The sequence below is a fragment of the Pantherophis guttatus genome, chromosome 2, assembly GCF_059756535.1.
Source record: "Pantherophis guttatus breed Tessera chromosome 2, ASM5975653v1, whole genome shotgun sequence".
In the NCBI taxonomy this organism is placed as follows: domain Eukaryota; kingdom Metazoa; phylum Chordata; class Lepidosauria; order Squamata; family Colubridae; genus Pantherophis; species Pantherophis guttatus.
Genome location: NC_142064.1, coordinates 97,224,922 through 97,242,171, shown reverse-complemented (window position 1 = coordinate 97,242,171; position 17,250 = coordinate 97,224,922). Strand labels below are relative to the sequence as shown.

The window sequence follows — 17,250 nt, the reverse complement described above, 5'->3', positions numbered from 1 at the left end:
CAGAATGTTCTTTAAAATATAAATGTTCCCAAACCCTATTAAGCCTTGAAAGCCAGTAAGGGACTTGGGAGGAAATCCCCAGAATTAAGCAAACTTTACTTTCTGCAAAGAACTCCTTTTGTTCCTCAGTAAATTGCTGCATATTTCAGATAGAATTTGAGAGTCAAACGTATTCACTGGATGCTGTCTTTTGTGTGTTTATCTAGGGAAGTTCTCTTCTGTGTATGCCCAATGTTCTCAAAGTCTATTTAGAAAATGGGCAGACTAAAGCATTCAAGTTTGAAGCAAACACAACAGTCAAGGTATGTATAAATCTAATATCGTGATTAAATGTTGGATTAGGAAGTCTCACTTGGCAATGGTGGCCAATGAGGAGTTGGGCTTGTGAATATTTCTCAAACTCTTCTCTATATTGCAAAGTGTTTTGCTGAGAAAAATTGAATAAAATGAGAAGAGACATGTAACGGCCTTTAAATTCAATGATGAAAGCCAGAAGATGAATACAAGGCTGCAGCATCTACTACAATAATGAAAAACATATTGTGAGCAGGTAAAGTAACAAATCCGGTATATGATGGAAACTCTTGGACCCACGTGAACCAAACAACATATATCAGTATTTTTGTTTGCATCTTAAAAATAGAATAAGAAAGCAATCAAAGAGCCAATTTGCCTCATCCATAATGGTGCCTGTATTTTTTAACGCTCATAAATTTGGTTGGGACATGAACATAATCCACATTTAGCCAAATAGCAGATTTTATTGTAGCCTATGGTTAATGCCTTTCATTACAAATTTTATGACTACGTTCTAATATATGGTAATCCTTACTTAACTGTCAGAGAAATCAGTAGTACAAATCGTAATCCTCCATATCTGTGTGCTGGATTGTATTCTATTTTGATTCTAATCCACGTGGGTATTTCTTTTTTCAAATTGTTGTCAGATTACATTGCAGTCAACAATGGGGGTTCGTTGTCAGTAAGCTACACTAGCCAAGATTGTGTGCCAAAGAATTCTTATGCATTTGAATAGCTTCTCCATCATGGGTTGGATCTGCTGTACCTTATACGTGTGTACAATTATCCTTGTGAACAATTAAGCTCTCCAAGGACATTGTTGTGTGGACCTAGATAATTTCTACATGTTGTTGAAATTGTGATATTTTTTTACACCCATAATTGGTAGGATATTGTTCTCACTTTGAAAGAAAAGCTATCCATTCGAAGCATTGAACATTTTGCCTTGGTTCTGGAAGAACAGTATAATGTGTTGAAGATGTATCTTCTGCATGACGATGAGCTCATTGGACGGGTGAGTTTCACTGCTCTAGGACATTTTTGTTGTTGGTGGACAAATTAATGAACTTTTGCCTGGGGATAATAACCAGTGCAGGGGGGGGGTTAGAGTTGCTCACTCTGGCATTTTTCTTCTGTGCTTCATAATCTATAGATTGGGAGGGTACGAACTCCAATTATCAATTCCTATCAGCTTGGCCAGCATGGCTAGTGATCACAGAAATGGGATTTATACAGGGGTGAAATCCAGCAGGTTCTGATAGGTTCTAGAGAACCGGTAGCGGAAATTTTGAGCAGTTCGGAGAATCAGCAAATACCACCTCTGGCTGGCCCCAGAGTGGGATGGGAATGGAGATTTTACAATATCCTTCCCCCAGGAGTGGGAAGAGAGTGGGGATTTTGCAGTATCCTTCCCCTGGAGTGGGGTGGGAATGGAGATTTTGCAGTATCCTTCCCCTGCCACACCCACCAAGCCACACCACGCCCACCAAGGCACGCCCACCGAACTGGTAGTAAAAAAATGTGATTTCACCACTGGATTTATAGATCAGTCACATTAATAGAACCACAAGTTGTACATCTTCCAAAACGGAAATATGTATCCCTTTAAAATATATGGCTGGTGGAAAACTGGGACTATTGATTCAGAACACTGCACACTTGTAAACCTGTTTATATAGCAGCAGCCTTATTGAAATAATCCCAGTTTTCATTTATTGATCTATAACCGTAATAAGGATTTGATTTGATATGAATATCAATTTCCCTGGAATCTACTTTCATGAACTCTTTTCAATACAGTGTTAACAGTTATCAATTTGTTATTCAAAGTAAAATTTTAAACACCCTCTTAGAATTTATATAATATTATTACTAATGGTGGACCATAAATGTTTACTTAATATCACTTTGTTTTCTTTAAAAGTACCATTGAATTGTACTGAAGTCATGCTGAAGTGGATTTAATATAAATTGCTTCCCTAATGAATCATCTTGAAATGAAGATAATACACTGATTGTCATACAAAATCTATTTCTTCAATTCGTTCTTCCAGAATGGCAAGCACTCACCTTGTTATAATAGTAGATATTGAATGATTGAGTGTTTAAAATTTTTAGACAGGAATTTCCATCCTTTTGATTTTTTTGATGAGATCCACATAGATTAGGTTTCCCCAAAGATTTGGGTCATCCAAAATCTCCCCCTATCCTTGACAACTTTATCTGAATTTTGAATGTGAGTTATTCTGAGCAGATATCTATCATTTTACCATTTGATTACAGATGCTCATTTTATCTGATTGCTTTCAAAATTGTGTACGCAGCCAAAATGAAAATCAAAATAGTGGTGACTGCTGGGTAATTTTATTACCAGAAAGAGGAATGGTGGCAGTTGCACAAATTTGCAAGTAATTTATTTTGAGATATATATATATATAAAACTCTGCACAATTTATTCTGCTTCTACCATACATAGGGAGGGTCAAGAAGTTAGATGGGATTCTGAAACAGCATTCTGTTGATCACTCAAAACTTTATAACTCAAAACTTTTAATAATAAAATTCCTCTGACTTCTGGAATTTTGCTAGTAATTATCCAAACTTGTCTGAGCAGCTATAATGTACTTCATACCTTGTTTATCAAAGTATCTTAGCAGATAATCACTAGACACTGGTTTCCAATTCTAAGGACTTTTGTTATGGTTGTAGTATGCTATAAACTTTTTATCTGTCTATCTACCGGTATCTGTCTGTCTGTCTGTCTGTCTGTCTGTCTGTCTGTCTGTCTAGTCTGTCTGTCTGTCTGTCTATCTATCTATCTATCATCTCTTCTTTGTTTCAGGTGGTTCAGAGGAAAGAGTCTCATGATTATCGATGCCTCTTCAGAGTTTGCTTTATCCCCAGAGATCCATTGCATCTCTTGCAGGAAGATCCAGTGGCTTTTGAATATCTCTACTTGCAGGTGATATTGGAATACACTATGAGCTTTTCTGACTTGGTTAGGTTTTATCAATACATAGCATAAACCCAGACAACCCAGTATCAGACAAGTTTATTCATCCATAATAATGTTGGTGCAGGAGGCTTTCCAGGCCAAAAACGGGGTGCTTGGGAGCCTCGCGGGGGGGCTCACGCAGCCCCCATGCCCTGTTTTGGTTTCCAGGTTGGTGCAGGGGAGGCTTTCCAGGCCAAAAACGGGGCACAGGGGCCCCTCGCACGGCACCCCTTCACTCTGTTTTGGCTTCTAGGTTGGTGCAGGTGGCCTTCCAAGCCAAAAATGGGGCGTGGGAGGCCCCAAGCGCACTCAAACCCCAAAAATGCAATGCGGGCGCCCCTGCACATGCGCATGGGCACCCCTGTGGATGTGTGCGCATGTCTCCCGCATGCACCCCGCCCCCCCCCCCACATGCGTGGCAGAGACCCGAAGACCAGCTGGCCAGTGGGAGGCACGGTGGAGCTAGGCTGGGGCAACAGCTGGTGTGCCCGCACAGAGGGCTCTGCGTGCCACTTGTGACATGTGTGCCATAGGTTCGCCATCACAGTTCTATAATGTGACATATTTCTATAATGTGACATATTTCTATAATTCTATAATGTGACATATATTTAAAAGCTCAGCTATAAATATACCACATGAATCTTTTAGTCAGTCTCTTTCTGTCCTAATGACATAGAGAAAAAGTGGACTGAAAAATCTGGATTGGGTTGACATGTGCATGTCATATCCCACTTGATTTCTCATATCAACATAGGTGATGGATCACGGAATAATAGAGTTAGAAGGGACCAGGGATGAAATGTAAAATTTGTTACTACCGGTTCTGTGGGCGTGGCTGGGTGGGTGGGAGAGGTAATGTGACTGGGTGGGCATGGCCAACTTTTTTTTTTTTTAACTTTTCAAAGCATTTTTTCTGCAAATGCAAAAAAATGCTTTGAAAAGCCTCTGCCGATTAGGAACACAGCTGGGATCTCAGAGCCTTTTCAAAGCATTTTTTTAACCACCTCTTCCGCTGAAGAGGTTCCAGAAAAAAATGCTTTAAAAGTCTTTCTGATGATCCCAGCTGAGTTGCCTGATCATTTTAAAAAATGCTTTGAAAAGTCTCTCTCATGATCAGGGAACTCAGCTGGGATCGTCAGAGAGACTTTTAAAGCATTTTTTTCTGCAACCTCTTTTGGGGAAGAGGTGGTTAAAAAAATATTTTGAAAAGGCTCTGATGTTCCCAGCTGTGTTGTCTGATCCTCAGAGGCTTTTCAAAGCATTTTTTTAACCACCTCTTCCCCGGAAGAGGTTGCAGAAAAAAATGCTTTCAAAAGCCTCTGAGATCCCAGCTGAGCCGAGATCATCAGAGGTTTTTTTTTTTACTTTTAAAAGCATTTTTTCGGTGGAAAAAAATTGTAGAAAAGATGCTTTTAAAAGTAAAAAAAAAAAAGCCTCTGATGATCGTGCGGCTCAGCTGGGCATTGTGGAGGGGGGGGAGGGATTTTTGCTACCGGTTCTCCGAACCACCCGCCACCATCACTACTGGATCAGGTGATCCGGTCCAAACCGGCAGCATTTCACCCCTGGAAAGGACCTTGGAGATCTCCCAGTCCAACGCCCTGCTCAAGCAGGAGACCCTATAACTTTCTTGACAAATGGCTGTCCAATCTCTTCTTAAAAACTGAATGTGGGTTTCCAGATACAGAAGTTACAAATTCTCTATCCAGCTAATGTGCGCATGTGTGAACCAATCTCAAATTGTATATGACCCCAAGAAATTAATTAAACATTGGGCTTTGCAACCAACATAATTGCCAAATGGTTTAGCGGTAGAAACCACTTCTTACAATAACAGGATTAGATTAAATCCTGTTTAATGTAGCCTGGTGCAAGTATATGTCTCTTCTTTCCCCTTGTTAACCTGGCCCTGTCCATTTCAGAGCTGTAGTGACGTCCTTCAAGAAAGGTTTGCTGTTGAAATGAAATGCAGTGTCGCGCTACGGCTGGCCGCCTTGCACATCCAAGAACGGATAATCACCTGTGCTCAGCCACAGAAAGTCTCACTAAAGTATATTGAGTAAGTGAAAAAGTAGTCAGTTTGTACTTGATACTTCTTAAGGAAAATACAGGAGATTTTAAAAGAAACATTAACACATTAATAGCAATAGCACTTAGACTTCATAGTGCTTTATAGCCCTCTCTAAGTGGTTTACAGAGTCAGCATATTGCCTCCAACAATCTGGATCCTCATTTTACCCACCTCAGAAGGATGAAAGGCTGAGTCAACCTTGAGCCTGGTGAGATTCGAACTGCCAAATTGCAGGTAGCCAGCAGTCAGAAGTAGGCTGCAGTACTGCATTCTAACCACTGCACCACCGCAGCTCTTGAGCCAAGGAGTTCAAAGGTGATCAGTCATATATAGTTGGTCTTTTACTTGAGTTGTTTCCATCATTTGCTCTCCTAGGCTGCCTGCCTCAGGTGGATGCCTGTTGTTGAGAACAATGCACTTTTGGTTTTGAAGGCTAGCAATTGCCGAAACCTACAGTACATTGCAGTTACTGAGCTACAGTGGCGCAGTGGTTAAAGTGCAGTACTGCAGGCTACTTCTGCTCTTCATCGGCTGCCAGCAGTTTGGCAGATCGAATCTCACCAGGCTCAAGGTTGACTCAGCCTTCCATCCTTCTGAGGTGGGTAAAATGAGGACCCAGATTGTTGGGGGCAATATGATGACTCTGTAAACCACTTAGAGAGGGCTGTAAAGCACTAAGAAGCAGTATATAAGTCTAACTGCTATTGCTATTGTAAATTCTAAATCCTAAATAGGATGGTAACTGCAAGTTCTGCCAGATGATCATTTCAGGATAGGTTTTTTCTCCCTCTCTTTTTTTCCTTATGTTGCAGGAAAGACTGGGGAATAGAAAATTTTATTTCTCCAACTCTACTCCGAAACATGAGAGGCAAAGACATCAAAAAAGCTATTAGTTTCCATATGAAGAGGAATCATCTTTTGCTGGACCCAAGGCAAAAGGTAAAGTAGCTTTAAAATATCTGGAAAGGTCACCTTCTAATTGTCTACCGAGATTCTCAGTCATCCAGGTCATGATTGTCCCAAAGGTACTTTTTAAGAGGCAACTGGACTTTCTGGTTTTTCTTTGAAGATGTTTCGCTTCTCATCCAAGATTTTTGGAAGAGAAACGAAACGTCTTCAAAGAAAACCTCTTGAAGGTTGAGGTGCCTCTTGAAAAAGCACCTTTGGGTAACCTTCTAATGGACCTTGAATCTGCCATTCCTTGTTAGATCCTTTTTATTCCTGTATTTACTCTTTGATTTGACCTCTCTGTGATCTTCATTAGAAAAATTAATGAGATGATAACACTTATATTCCAAGAACACAATGATGGATCCATGGGGAATTTTAGGATGTGCATATGCTGTCGGTAAAAAAGTAGGACAATACCGATAAAGCTGGATAATAATTACCTACATTTGTGATTTGAATATGGTTTTGTATTTATTGGGACTCAACTAATCTCATATTTTACTGTATTGTTCAATGCTTGGGATAACATTATTAGTTGAAAGGAAAGACAATATTTCTGTGCTGAATATTACACTGTGATACCTTTCAGAAATACTGGCTGTTCCCAAGACTACAGATAGTCCTCATTTAGTGAACACAATTGGAACCAACAATTTGATCACTAAATAAAGCAATCCCTAGGTGAAACTACAGTTTATGATCTTACTTCAGCTTTCATTTTCTTTATGACCTGTGAAGATCATAAATGTGAAGATTGGTCATAAAAGTTACTTTTTCATCTCTGTTGTAACTGTTAATGGTTGCTAAACAAGGCAGTCGGTAAACAAGAACAGCCTATATTTCTGATTCAGAGATGCCCTATAGTACTGGTAGACAACTGGAACATTTGCCCCACTATTGTCCCAAGAAGGTCATGATAGTAGCAGCTTGCCATATTATAATTGACCCCAAATTTTATTGTATGAGAGTAATAATGTATAAGAGGTTGCGGACCTACCAATTATGAAGATCTGGTTGTGTTAACTTTGCTTTTCAACAATTGCAGAACCTCCTTTCAGCAGCCCAAGTGCGATTGTGTTACCTGCAGATTCTTGGAGACCTGAAACTCTATGGAGGGAAAGTCTTTAATGTCACGCTCATGGTAAATTTATGATGTCTAATAGAAAAGAAAATATGTCGTTCAGGGCTGAACTGTTGGGTTCTTGGTGCTCTCTGATATTGGTTGCTTTCAGTAGTCCTACTTGGGACCAGCAGCTTTGCTGGTAAGCAAAGCAGTTGCTAAATGGGAAATCACCTGACTGCAACTATGTTTTTCAGCTCAAAACTGACAAGATTAATCAATTTCACACTTTTGACTTTTGTTTGCCTTCCAACTACTCCCCACCCTTTGTATTGCTGGAGTAACTGCTAATGTCTTGTACACATCAAAAGCAATGTGAGTGCCATGGGCACACTACGTCAACAACTTACTCTCTTGAAATCCCTTCCTCTCCAATCTTCTTCCTCTGCAGGGAGAACAGATGGAAGGGGAAAAAAGCAATCTCTCTTTTGCCACGCCCACAGAACCGGTAGTAAAAAAATTTAGAACCCACCCCTGATGTACACCATTCAGTGTAAGCATTGTTACAGCCACTATGTAGGCCAAACAATTGTCAGACTGCACCACAAACTTCAAATAGCAGAAAGAAGACATGAACAGTGTTAATTTTGTAACACATAAACAGACTTGACCATAGTTTATACTGAGACACTATTAACATTTTAGAGTATTAGGGAATTCCTGGAATGTGGCATTCACACATATCAGTCATCAATAGACACACAAATTCTATTTACATACTATTCAAAAGACACAATCAAAAACCTAGAAAGGAAACAAGCAGCCCAGAATTCATCCTGTTCCCAGCAGCCAACACCCAGGTAGGCAAAAAACAGGACCAGATAAACATTCAAGGAAGAAATAACACCTTAATCAAGGAACCATCAAAAAAGAAGCCACACCCCCACAAAGATTGGCAAGGCAAACAGCAACGAACCCCATTCTCCTTTGCATTGATGGTGTTATCCAGCCTGGTAATGAAATGTTTGCAAGAAAACATCCAAGCTCAAAAAATATCAAGGACCCAACAGTTGAGATTTATTTTTCACAGCAAAATAGTATTTTTTTTTTAGTGAATGTCTCAGCCTTCCCACCATTGCATTCAATTCTCGTGTTACAACATGAAAGCTAGATCATCCCTGTGATTTATGGGGTTTTCCCAAGGTCATTGGGAATGTCATGATGCAAGGAAACAGTTTGAATCTTTTATTTGAATTAGCTAGGTCTCTGTCTTAAAATAACTTTTAAGACCCCTTGTCATCATTTGCACCTCTTACAGATTAAACAAGGTAGTTATTTAATGTTTATTGGTTAGAATTAAACTGCTTGCCATATGAGCCAAAAGAGAATTCAGTGATCAAATGCCAGGACACATGCACACATCACAGATTGCAATAATGATGCAATGACACAACCTAAGGTGTGGCAATATTAAGTCATCTATCACTGCTCACATCAAAAGAAATTCCCTGCTTCCAATGTGGTATACAGATACCATTAAAGAAAGAAAGGAGTGGCCCTTTTCTGAAACAAAGGATGGCATGGTAATTAATGAATTGAAGCAAGAGCGGGGAGCTGTCACTCTAAGTAATGCTATTGTTCAGCTATTCCTTGAGGTATCTCTCTTACTTTCCTGACTGACAGAGATCTGGTGAGTTTACAATAGGAGGGGGAGGGCCATCTTGAATTCATGGAGGGAAGGCAAGATGAAAATAAAATAGTGCCCATGTAGATGTCTCAGATTTTACATCAATAAAAAATGAATGTTGCTAGTTCTATCTTATTGGATAGTAGTTTGTAGTGGGACAAAGTGGTCCTGTGTAGATGTAAAGGTTGTAAACCAAGAAGCAGGGGTGGGCTTCAAAAATTTTAGCAAGGAGTTCTCTGCCCGGTTGCTGGGTGGGCGTGGCTATGGTGGGTGTGGCCTAGTTGGCCTCCTGCACCACGACGAGGGGGGGGGGTTTGCCCTCCCGGGGCTCTGGAGGCTACGGGAGGGCGAAAACAGCCTCCTCAGGCTCTGGAGACCCTCTTCCCGAACTTCCAGTAGGCCCGTTTTTCACCCTCCCCGAGCCTCCATGCGCATCCTATACTTACCTGTATCCAAAACGGGCCGCATGGGGACTCCTAGGAGGGGAGGAGTGGGGTGGGAAGGGCCAGCCAGGAGTGGGATTGGGGGTTCTCCAAACTACACAGAATCTTAGGTAGAGGTTCTCCCGAACCCCTGCAAACCCCCAGCAGCCCACCCCTGCCAAGAAGGGTTTTAAACTGTTAACACCTTGAATTGTGCTGGCAACTAGAGAGGTGGGGACGGAGCAGACCTTGTTTAGCCTTGTGAGAGTGTGGCCCAAGGTGAAACAATTGTCCACGGCTGTAGCAAGTTTCAGAAACACTTTTTGTTGTTAATGTTTAATGTGTAGCAATAAACAATGCATAGGAGAAGATGCCCTTTGTGGTACACAAGGCCCAGTTATTTTAAGAGTTCTGAAATTTAATATCGGCATTAGAAATGTCAAGCCAAGTCTTTTCTGATTCTGACCTTGAAATAACCAGTAGCCTGTTTTTCCTGAAGTCCATGCATGACACTATTTCTGTTTTGCTTGACAAGGAAATAAATAGACCCTACATCTTTACATCATTAATCATTTCTTCATCAGCATTCAGAAAGGGGCCTGATGCTACATATAGAGTCAGATGACAAACAGGCTGCTGGAGCAGGGGGCTGGACTAGAAGACCTCCAAGGTTCCTTCCAGCTCTATTCTGATTCTGATTCTGGTAAAACGTTGAGCGCCTATATTTTGAGTCTCTAAATTCAACTCTTTATCCCATTAGTGTGTCTGTGTATAGATAACACATAAGATCAGTCCAGAAAGGCCTACCATCGGAGACCTTGAGATGAAGCCACTGTTCTCTTCCACCCATTTGTTCCTAGGACCAGCCTTGACATTCTCCTGCCAATTAACTGGTTGGCCAGTCACCTTAAAAGCTGTGAGCATTTTTCATAGGCATAAATTGTGAGCAGCCCATAGCTTGTCTGTTAAGATGAGCTATGATCATCCAAAAATGTTCATTCAGAAGCAATTATGTGGAAATAGTAATTTCCGGAATTGAACAATAATATAGAAAAAACAGACCTGCTGCCATCATCCAGTGCTGGAGTTAATAAATGAAATAAATTTCCTGCTTTCCTCTCTACAGAATAGCATAAATGATGGCTAGTAAGTTTCATAAAACATTGAATTATGTTAAAGTGAACTGTTCAATTCCCATTAAGATTTTTGTAATGCATTTGTAAACTTTTGACTGCATTCATAAAACACAAGCTGTTATTTGTTTAACTTCATATTTCTGAATTAATGACAATTTCACACAAATCCTAAACGTTTCTAAACCATTGCTTAGTCAGCACAAACGTAAGCCACTATTTGAGAGAGAGAGATTTCTCATTAAGAACCAATTCTTTGTTGGGTGTCTATCATTTCTTCTTAGCAGAAGCAAGAATATGAGAAAAAGTTAACTGTTAGCTAATACAGAATACTATTAAAACAACTTCTGAACAGATCAGAAATGTCTACTTGAGTCTAGAGTGTATTTAAACATAATGATATGAAAGTTCAAATTGTGTTACTTCACCTGTGTGGATTTCTTTACATGTCCAAATTATACTGTATAGAGATTGTAGCCACTGAATACATAGGCATGAGTTTGTTCCTTTCTAAGTTTGGTCATAAGCTGCTTTTCCCCTATGAAGCTACAGGACAGAGAGACATGCATTGCCTTGCTGGTGGGAGCCAAATATGGAATCAGTCAAGTGGTTAATAGCAAACTCAACATCGTAACCTTGCTGGCAGAATTTGCTAACATAAGCAGACTGGAGCTCACTAAAGAATCTGACAAAGTAAGCATGGTGAAGATCTACCTCCAAGATATAAAGGTAAATATATTTCATATCAATTTTGATGCATTACTCTGTCAGGAACATTTCAGCTCATCATGTTTCCCATCTTCTATACAAGGTGCTCACTGTCCTGCTGGAGTCCAACAGTGCTAAAGATCTGGCTTGTCTCATCAGTGGTTACTACAGAATGTTTGTAGACTCAAGCAGCTCCATATTCATCTGGGAGGAGAGAAAACCTCAAATGCACCGGATTTCTGCTGAGGAAGGTAAAAAGCAAGTTTTTCATAAATAAGTAAAGGAGTGAGAGGAATGTTCCAAGCTCAATAGTACACCTGTTGCTAGAGATACGTGCATGTATTTAGCACACTAATGTCTCAGTGTGTTATGTATTCTTGTCTATACAGCTTTATTTCCCCCTTCATTTGTGTGGGCAAAATAAAAAGGGTTCTTAGAAGCATCATTTGAAATGGTCATTGAGATACACTGAAAGGGTGTGGGAGATGTTTCTGTCACATTTGAATGTGAACTCATCTAATTTCAGGTGCATGAACCAACACCAGAGTTACCATTCAAGGCACAGTTCTCATAATTTTGCATGCAATCAAAATTATCAGGCTTCCTATAGTTAAACCTGAGCCTACTTTCCCCCATCCAGATCCCTACAGTCTCCACATACTGAGACATTCAAAAATGTCACTTAAGACAGTCCCTGTTATCCTTTGACTGCTGCTGAGAACAGTATTCAGGATATGTACAGAGGAATCCTTTTTCATACTTAGCTGTACAGTCCTCTTAAGGATCTTTTCAGGGAGGTTTTATTTCAACTGTGTTCTAAGTTTGCTTGGAAGGAAGGTGCAACTCCAAGGAAATTGTCTGTATGTGTTTGCAGGATACGAATCTAGAACCTGCAGTGACTCTGAAGAATCTTCTGAGCCAGATTCCTCCCTGGACCGTTTCTCAGACACCCATTCACCTAAGTACAGCAGTATTAGTCCCCCAATTGAGGAGGAAGGAGAGCAGCAAGAGCTGGAGCAAGAAAGGAAAACCTTGGAAGCCAAAGAAATGAGTTTTTGCAATGGGTACAACATAAGCGATAGCCTTTCAGAAGCCTCTGATTCAGCCAACACAGAAAGCAAGGGGCCAAAGTCCAGTGGCTCAAGTGACTCTCTGGATGCCTTGGAAGAAGATGATTTAGAAGCGTGCTCAGCAAGCAGGCCAGAGATTTTTCAGTTTTGTAACTCTGCTCTTCAGAAATTGGCCAATAATGACAAGATGCTTTTTGGTGTGGATGGAGATGAGGAAAGCGGAACATCACAAGAAGATTTCTTTTCTTTCCTCCTGCCGCCCCTGGTATCCAGTCCGGGTCTTCCACAGCCAGAAGAGGAATCCAGAAGAGAAAACGGTGTGAGTATTCTAGAATCCAAGTTGGCCAAAAGCAACATCATGGACTACTACAGCCTCTGTGCCAATCTCTCTCCAGCCAACAGTGGAGGGAAGAATATCCAGAGTGACAGTCCTGAAAGCTGCTCTTTGCAGGAGCCTGAAGATCATGAGAAAATCAGCAAGGGTCAGGCTCCTGTCTTTGTCTTGAGATCTCCCCCTGGCTTTGAAAAGACTAATTCAGATGATAACATCTGTGATGGAAGCAAAAGGATGACCCCAATAGAGCCACAAGCAGGTGAGTTAAAAGATAATCCCCAGAATATCTCCATTGTGGTATGAACCTCCCAAGGTCTTTTAAATAGGAGTGTTATTTTGACTGCTACCTTGGCAATCCTTGTTGGTCTCTTCCACATTTCACACCATTACTCATGGGGGTCTCACATTCTCACACCTGGTCAGAGGAAGGATGGCTATAGTAGCAATATGAGGCCCTTAGAATAATTAAAGCTGATTCAGTCGCTTACTGAAATCTAGCCATTATTAGCTTTTCCTTTCATATTCAAAATATTACTCCTCATATCTGCCCAGTATTTTGTTTCCATTTAGACAGAGATGCCTAAGGCTGAGAGTTAATGGCTATTCCACAAGACCTATTGCAAAGAAAATTCCAGTTCAGGGTTTCATATTATTACATTTCCTCTGATGTTTTTTTTTTCTTTTAGTTGCTAAAAGAACCAATATACGGAAATAAATTGTCGCAGTACTATTTGTGTTCATGCAACTATAGGTGGTGGAATGATTGTGTGAGAACGTTTTATAGTAAAAAAACCCAAAAACCTAGAAATTTACTACTACTACTACTTACTACACTGTGATAGCAGGATTTCTCTAGTCTCTCTCAACTTTTTACCCCTTTGTGCCATAAAAAGATTACAAAAGTGGATGGAAGAGGATGATGGGTAAGTAGGTCTCCAATTCTGTTTGCAGTGGTGACGCTTTTGAGCTGGTTACAATAACTACTTTTCAGTGACAGGGTGAGGGAGGCAGGACAGTAGTATAATGCCTGGTATTTCCGTAATTTCTTTATTAGCTTGTAGAAAGAAAAGAATTGAATGCACCTTTAGACAACTCACACATATCATCAGCAACATAAATCTTTTCACAAACGACTTTGTGTAATTCTCCATATTGATGGCCTCTTCTTTATTTTTTAGGGTCTGAAATTCTACCCCTGCATCGTTCCTCAGAGTTACCATCTTGTGGCAGTTTGGATGAAAACATTCTGTCAAGGCAAAGCAGAAGGATGAAATCCAGGCCAGAAAAAGACCCAAAGTGTGCCAATAATTTGAGGAAAAGAAGGTCCTTCCTCGAGACAAATTATACTTCCCAAGTTAGTTTCCCCAAAGCTTCACCACATGCCCTGGAAACCAATGTTTGTTGCAGTAGAAATGCTATAATTTCAGGAGCTTCAAACCCCACAGGTGACACTTTATTGAAGGAGCCCCAGCAAATTCCCAATCTTCTTGAAGCCACACAGAAACCCCAGGTGGTCCAAAATTCAACCTCTTCATCTGATTCAACAGAAATGGGGCAGAATTCATCAGTACCCAATTCAGTCTTGTGCCTGGCCTCTGCGCAGGCAAGTAGAGAAAGTTCAGACTCAAATGATTGTTCTTTAAATTCTTTTTATATGCCACCCCATCAGAGTCCACATTTAAGTACACCAGAAATTAATTTTCACCCGGAAGGTCTTGATCCCACTTGCGAAGAAAAAACAGAAAAGCTTACAGAAATAGATAGACTGGTTCAGGGACATTGTGAAGTAAAAACAAAGTGTTCCATAAAGCAAACACTTGACAAAAAAACGAGTACAATCAAAGCTACGCCTCCAACAGGAGTCAGTTATGTATTGATTGAGGAAATAATACACACTACTACCAAACCTTCAGGGTCTCAGAACAGCACCCAAGACAAACCTTCGTCTTTCGCCCCAGTCTTGGACCTGGATACCCTCCCTGCAGAGAAAGCTGAGAAACAGGAACAGGTTGTGCTAGAACCCTGCAAGAGAGTCAAAAGTGACTCCATCTTGTGTGAATCCAGCCCGACCCTTGGAGACTTAAACCTTGAAGAAAGTATCAGCCAATTGTCAAATAAAGGTGCTACGCAGAAATCGGGAGATGGAAACCATCTGGGTATTTCAAATGTAACTGAACTATTTTTCAACTGCAGTGATACATCAGGCCAAATTTGCTGGCCAAATTTCAGTTCAGCAGCAGAAAATGAAAAAATCTGTCAACAAGCAGATAATGAGTGCCAAGGAATTACTAGCCAAAATGGCCTGGGCATTAATAATTTATCTTTAAACGATGGTGTTATAAATCAAGTCCCAGCCCATTTATCAGCCATGAATATGTCTCATAATCTGTGCCAATCTACAGACATTGCTGGTGACTTTAAAACAGGGGGGGAAAACCTCACAGGAAATGCTCTCATTACAGATTATAAAAATAAGAGATCCAGTTCACTAATGGCTTCCTCAGAGGAGAACATAGAACAGAGCAAAAGTGATAATTCAGCTGGACAGGGTTACCCTTCATTTGACATTTTGCCGAAGGCTGCCAGACCCAGTGAGAAAAACTGTACTTCAGAACTATCCTTTCTGTTTTCTGACAATGCAACTGGAGGTGCAGTGGCATTCAGTGACACAGGTCCACCAGGTTTAGTGAATTCTGAGGAGACATTTACACCCAGACATAAACTGGAGAGATGCAGCTGCCAGTTGTCTTATGCAAGCTGTTTCCATGGGGTAGAAAACGAAGCGGAATTAGATACCATTAAACCCTTCGCAAGTAGCATTTCTGAAGGACCCTTAACAACTCCACCTTCAACAAGAAACCCACTGCCTTCAGATTTTAATCCCACCAGGCACCTCCAAGAACATACCTATGTGAACGGGACTGCCAGAGATTCTCAGAATTACAGTTACATCCCAGAATTGCCTATCAAAGAACTGAGCTATATGAAAGAAAAATGGTCTCTCTCGCCATTTGACTTCTGCCATTTGTTAGGGGATGTAGTAGAGCTAAAGGAAATTTTAAGGCGGTCTTCAGGAAACCGAAGAAAACATCCAGAGGACCAATGTGCTGCTCTTTTTTCAGAAAACGAGAATGCCTTGTATGTGGAATCACAGAGATTGTTAGCTAATTGCCAGAAGATTATCAAAGCACAAGGGCCTTCTCCTGAGACACCAATCATAGTTCAAAAGACCTTCCAAAACCTTCTCCAGTTGATGGAAGTATGCCTACAGTTCACAGACTGTGGCTTTTGCAGTAGTAGGCACATAGACCTTAAAACCAACCTGAGGGATGTTTTATGTAGCTATCAACAGTTTTTGGAGGCATGTAGGCAAACTCATGAGAACGATTACTCCAATTTAAGCTTAAAAATATGTGTGTGTCAATATACGGCCCTCACCGCTTCCCTTTTCTGCCTTATACAGCAGTTCAAAGCTTCATCCTGCACATGAGATGGATTTGCTAAGCTGTCTCTTCCTGCTTCTCCTTTCTTTGCACTAACACTACAGCTATTGTTAAATTCATTATAAAGAGAATTAGCTATTTTGAAAACTTGCATATTTTTGTGACCTTCTGAGTTGGCCTCATAAATGTATAACCCTGGGAGATTCTAATAAAAGCAAGGGATGTGTAAAAGAATGGCTTGAAGGAAAACTGAGGCAATTGTTTGGTTTCATTTGTCAATGGATATTAATACTCGAAGCTTGAATGAAGTCAAGGGAATAAGTCGTTTCTCATAAAAGTCATAGATAATATGCTAATTCACATCCAATTTTACTCCACCCCTTTCCCCTTAAGTGAAGAAGACATGAGATCTATCTTTTCTGAAGGTCTTTTCAATGTTAACTGCTATGGATAAATGCTACTTAAGAATAGCTCAAAGAGAATGCTGTAGGTCAAACTGGACAGATTTGCTGAACATATTATCTTACAAGGTTAGCATGTGCCAAGTTGTGGAAATGTTGATCAAGGTTAAAGAAACCATACCATAGGTATCTGTCTTTTCTGTGGGACTCTTCTTTTTGTGTTTTAAATAAATGCACCTGGAATATGTTTCAAAGATACATTTTTAGAAAAGATCCAGCGATGTGTAATTGATAAGATGCTGGACAAAATAGACCCTGATTCTTGTTTACCTCAGCCATGGAGGTTCACTTGGGAACTTTGGGCCACTGACTCTTTCAACCCAAACTGTCTGACATGCCAAGGGTCACAGGCAGTGGAGTGTCACAGGCAGCACAGTGGTATAATGGGCTGTGAGAATAACCTCGGGAAACAGAAAGAAGAGCTGATGCTTACATAATGGCCCTGCCTCCTCTTTCCCCAGGATTGTTTTCACAGCCCATTATAGGTGGTAGCAGTTTTCCTTCACCCAGTTGCTTTTACTTTCTATTTTAAAGGGATGCTCCCCTTTATAATAGAAGACAACTTTTGAACCGTATTTTCACCTAATTGCTGAATTTTTGTACTCACCGAAA

General features: G+C 40.5%; 1 protein-coding gene across 1 annotated transcript in view; it reads left to right on the top strand.

The window, feature by feature from the left end:
• The window catches only part of FRMPD1 (FERM and PDZ domain containing 1), a 71,468-nt gene extending 55,042 nt beyond the window's left edge, over positions 1–16,426 (top strand). Inside the window, exons 8-17 of the mRNA XM_034410775.2 lie at positions 207–302; positions 1,190–1,315; positions 3,143–3,262; positions 5,221–5,357; positions 6,182–6,308; positions 7,366–7,461; positions 11,169–11,351; positions 11,434–11,581; positions 12,205–12,993; positions 13,913–16,426. Coding sequence (XP_034266666.2) covers positions 207–302; positions 1,190–1,315; positions 3,143–3,262; positions 5,221–5,357; positions 6,182–6,308; positions 7,366–7,461; positions 11,169–11,351; positions 11,434–11,581; positions 12,205–12,993; positions 13,913–16,224 — 4,134 coding nt within the window. The 3' untranslated portion in view covers positions 16,225–16,426. The remainder of the gene's footprint in view (positions 1–206; positions 303–1,189; positions 1,316–3,142; positions 3,263–5,220; positions 5,358–6,181; positions 6,309–7,365; positions 7,462–11,168; positions 11,352–11,433; positions 11,582–12,204; positions 12,994–13,912) is intronic.
• The last annotated feature ends 824 nt before the right edge of the window (positions 16,427–17,250 follow it).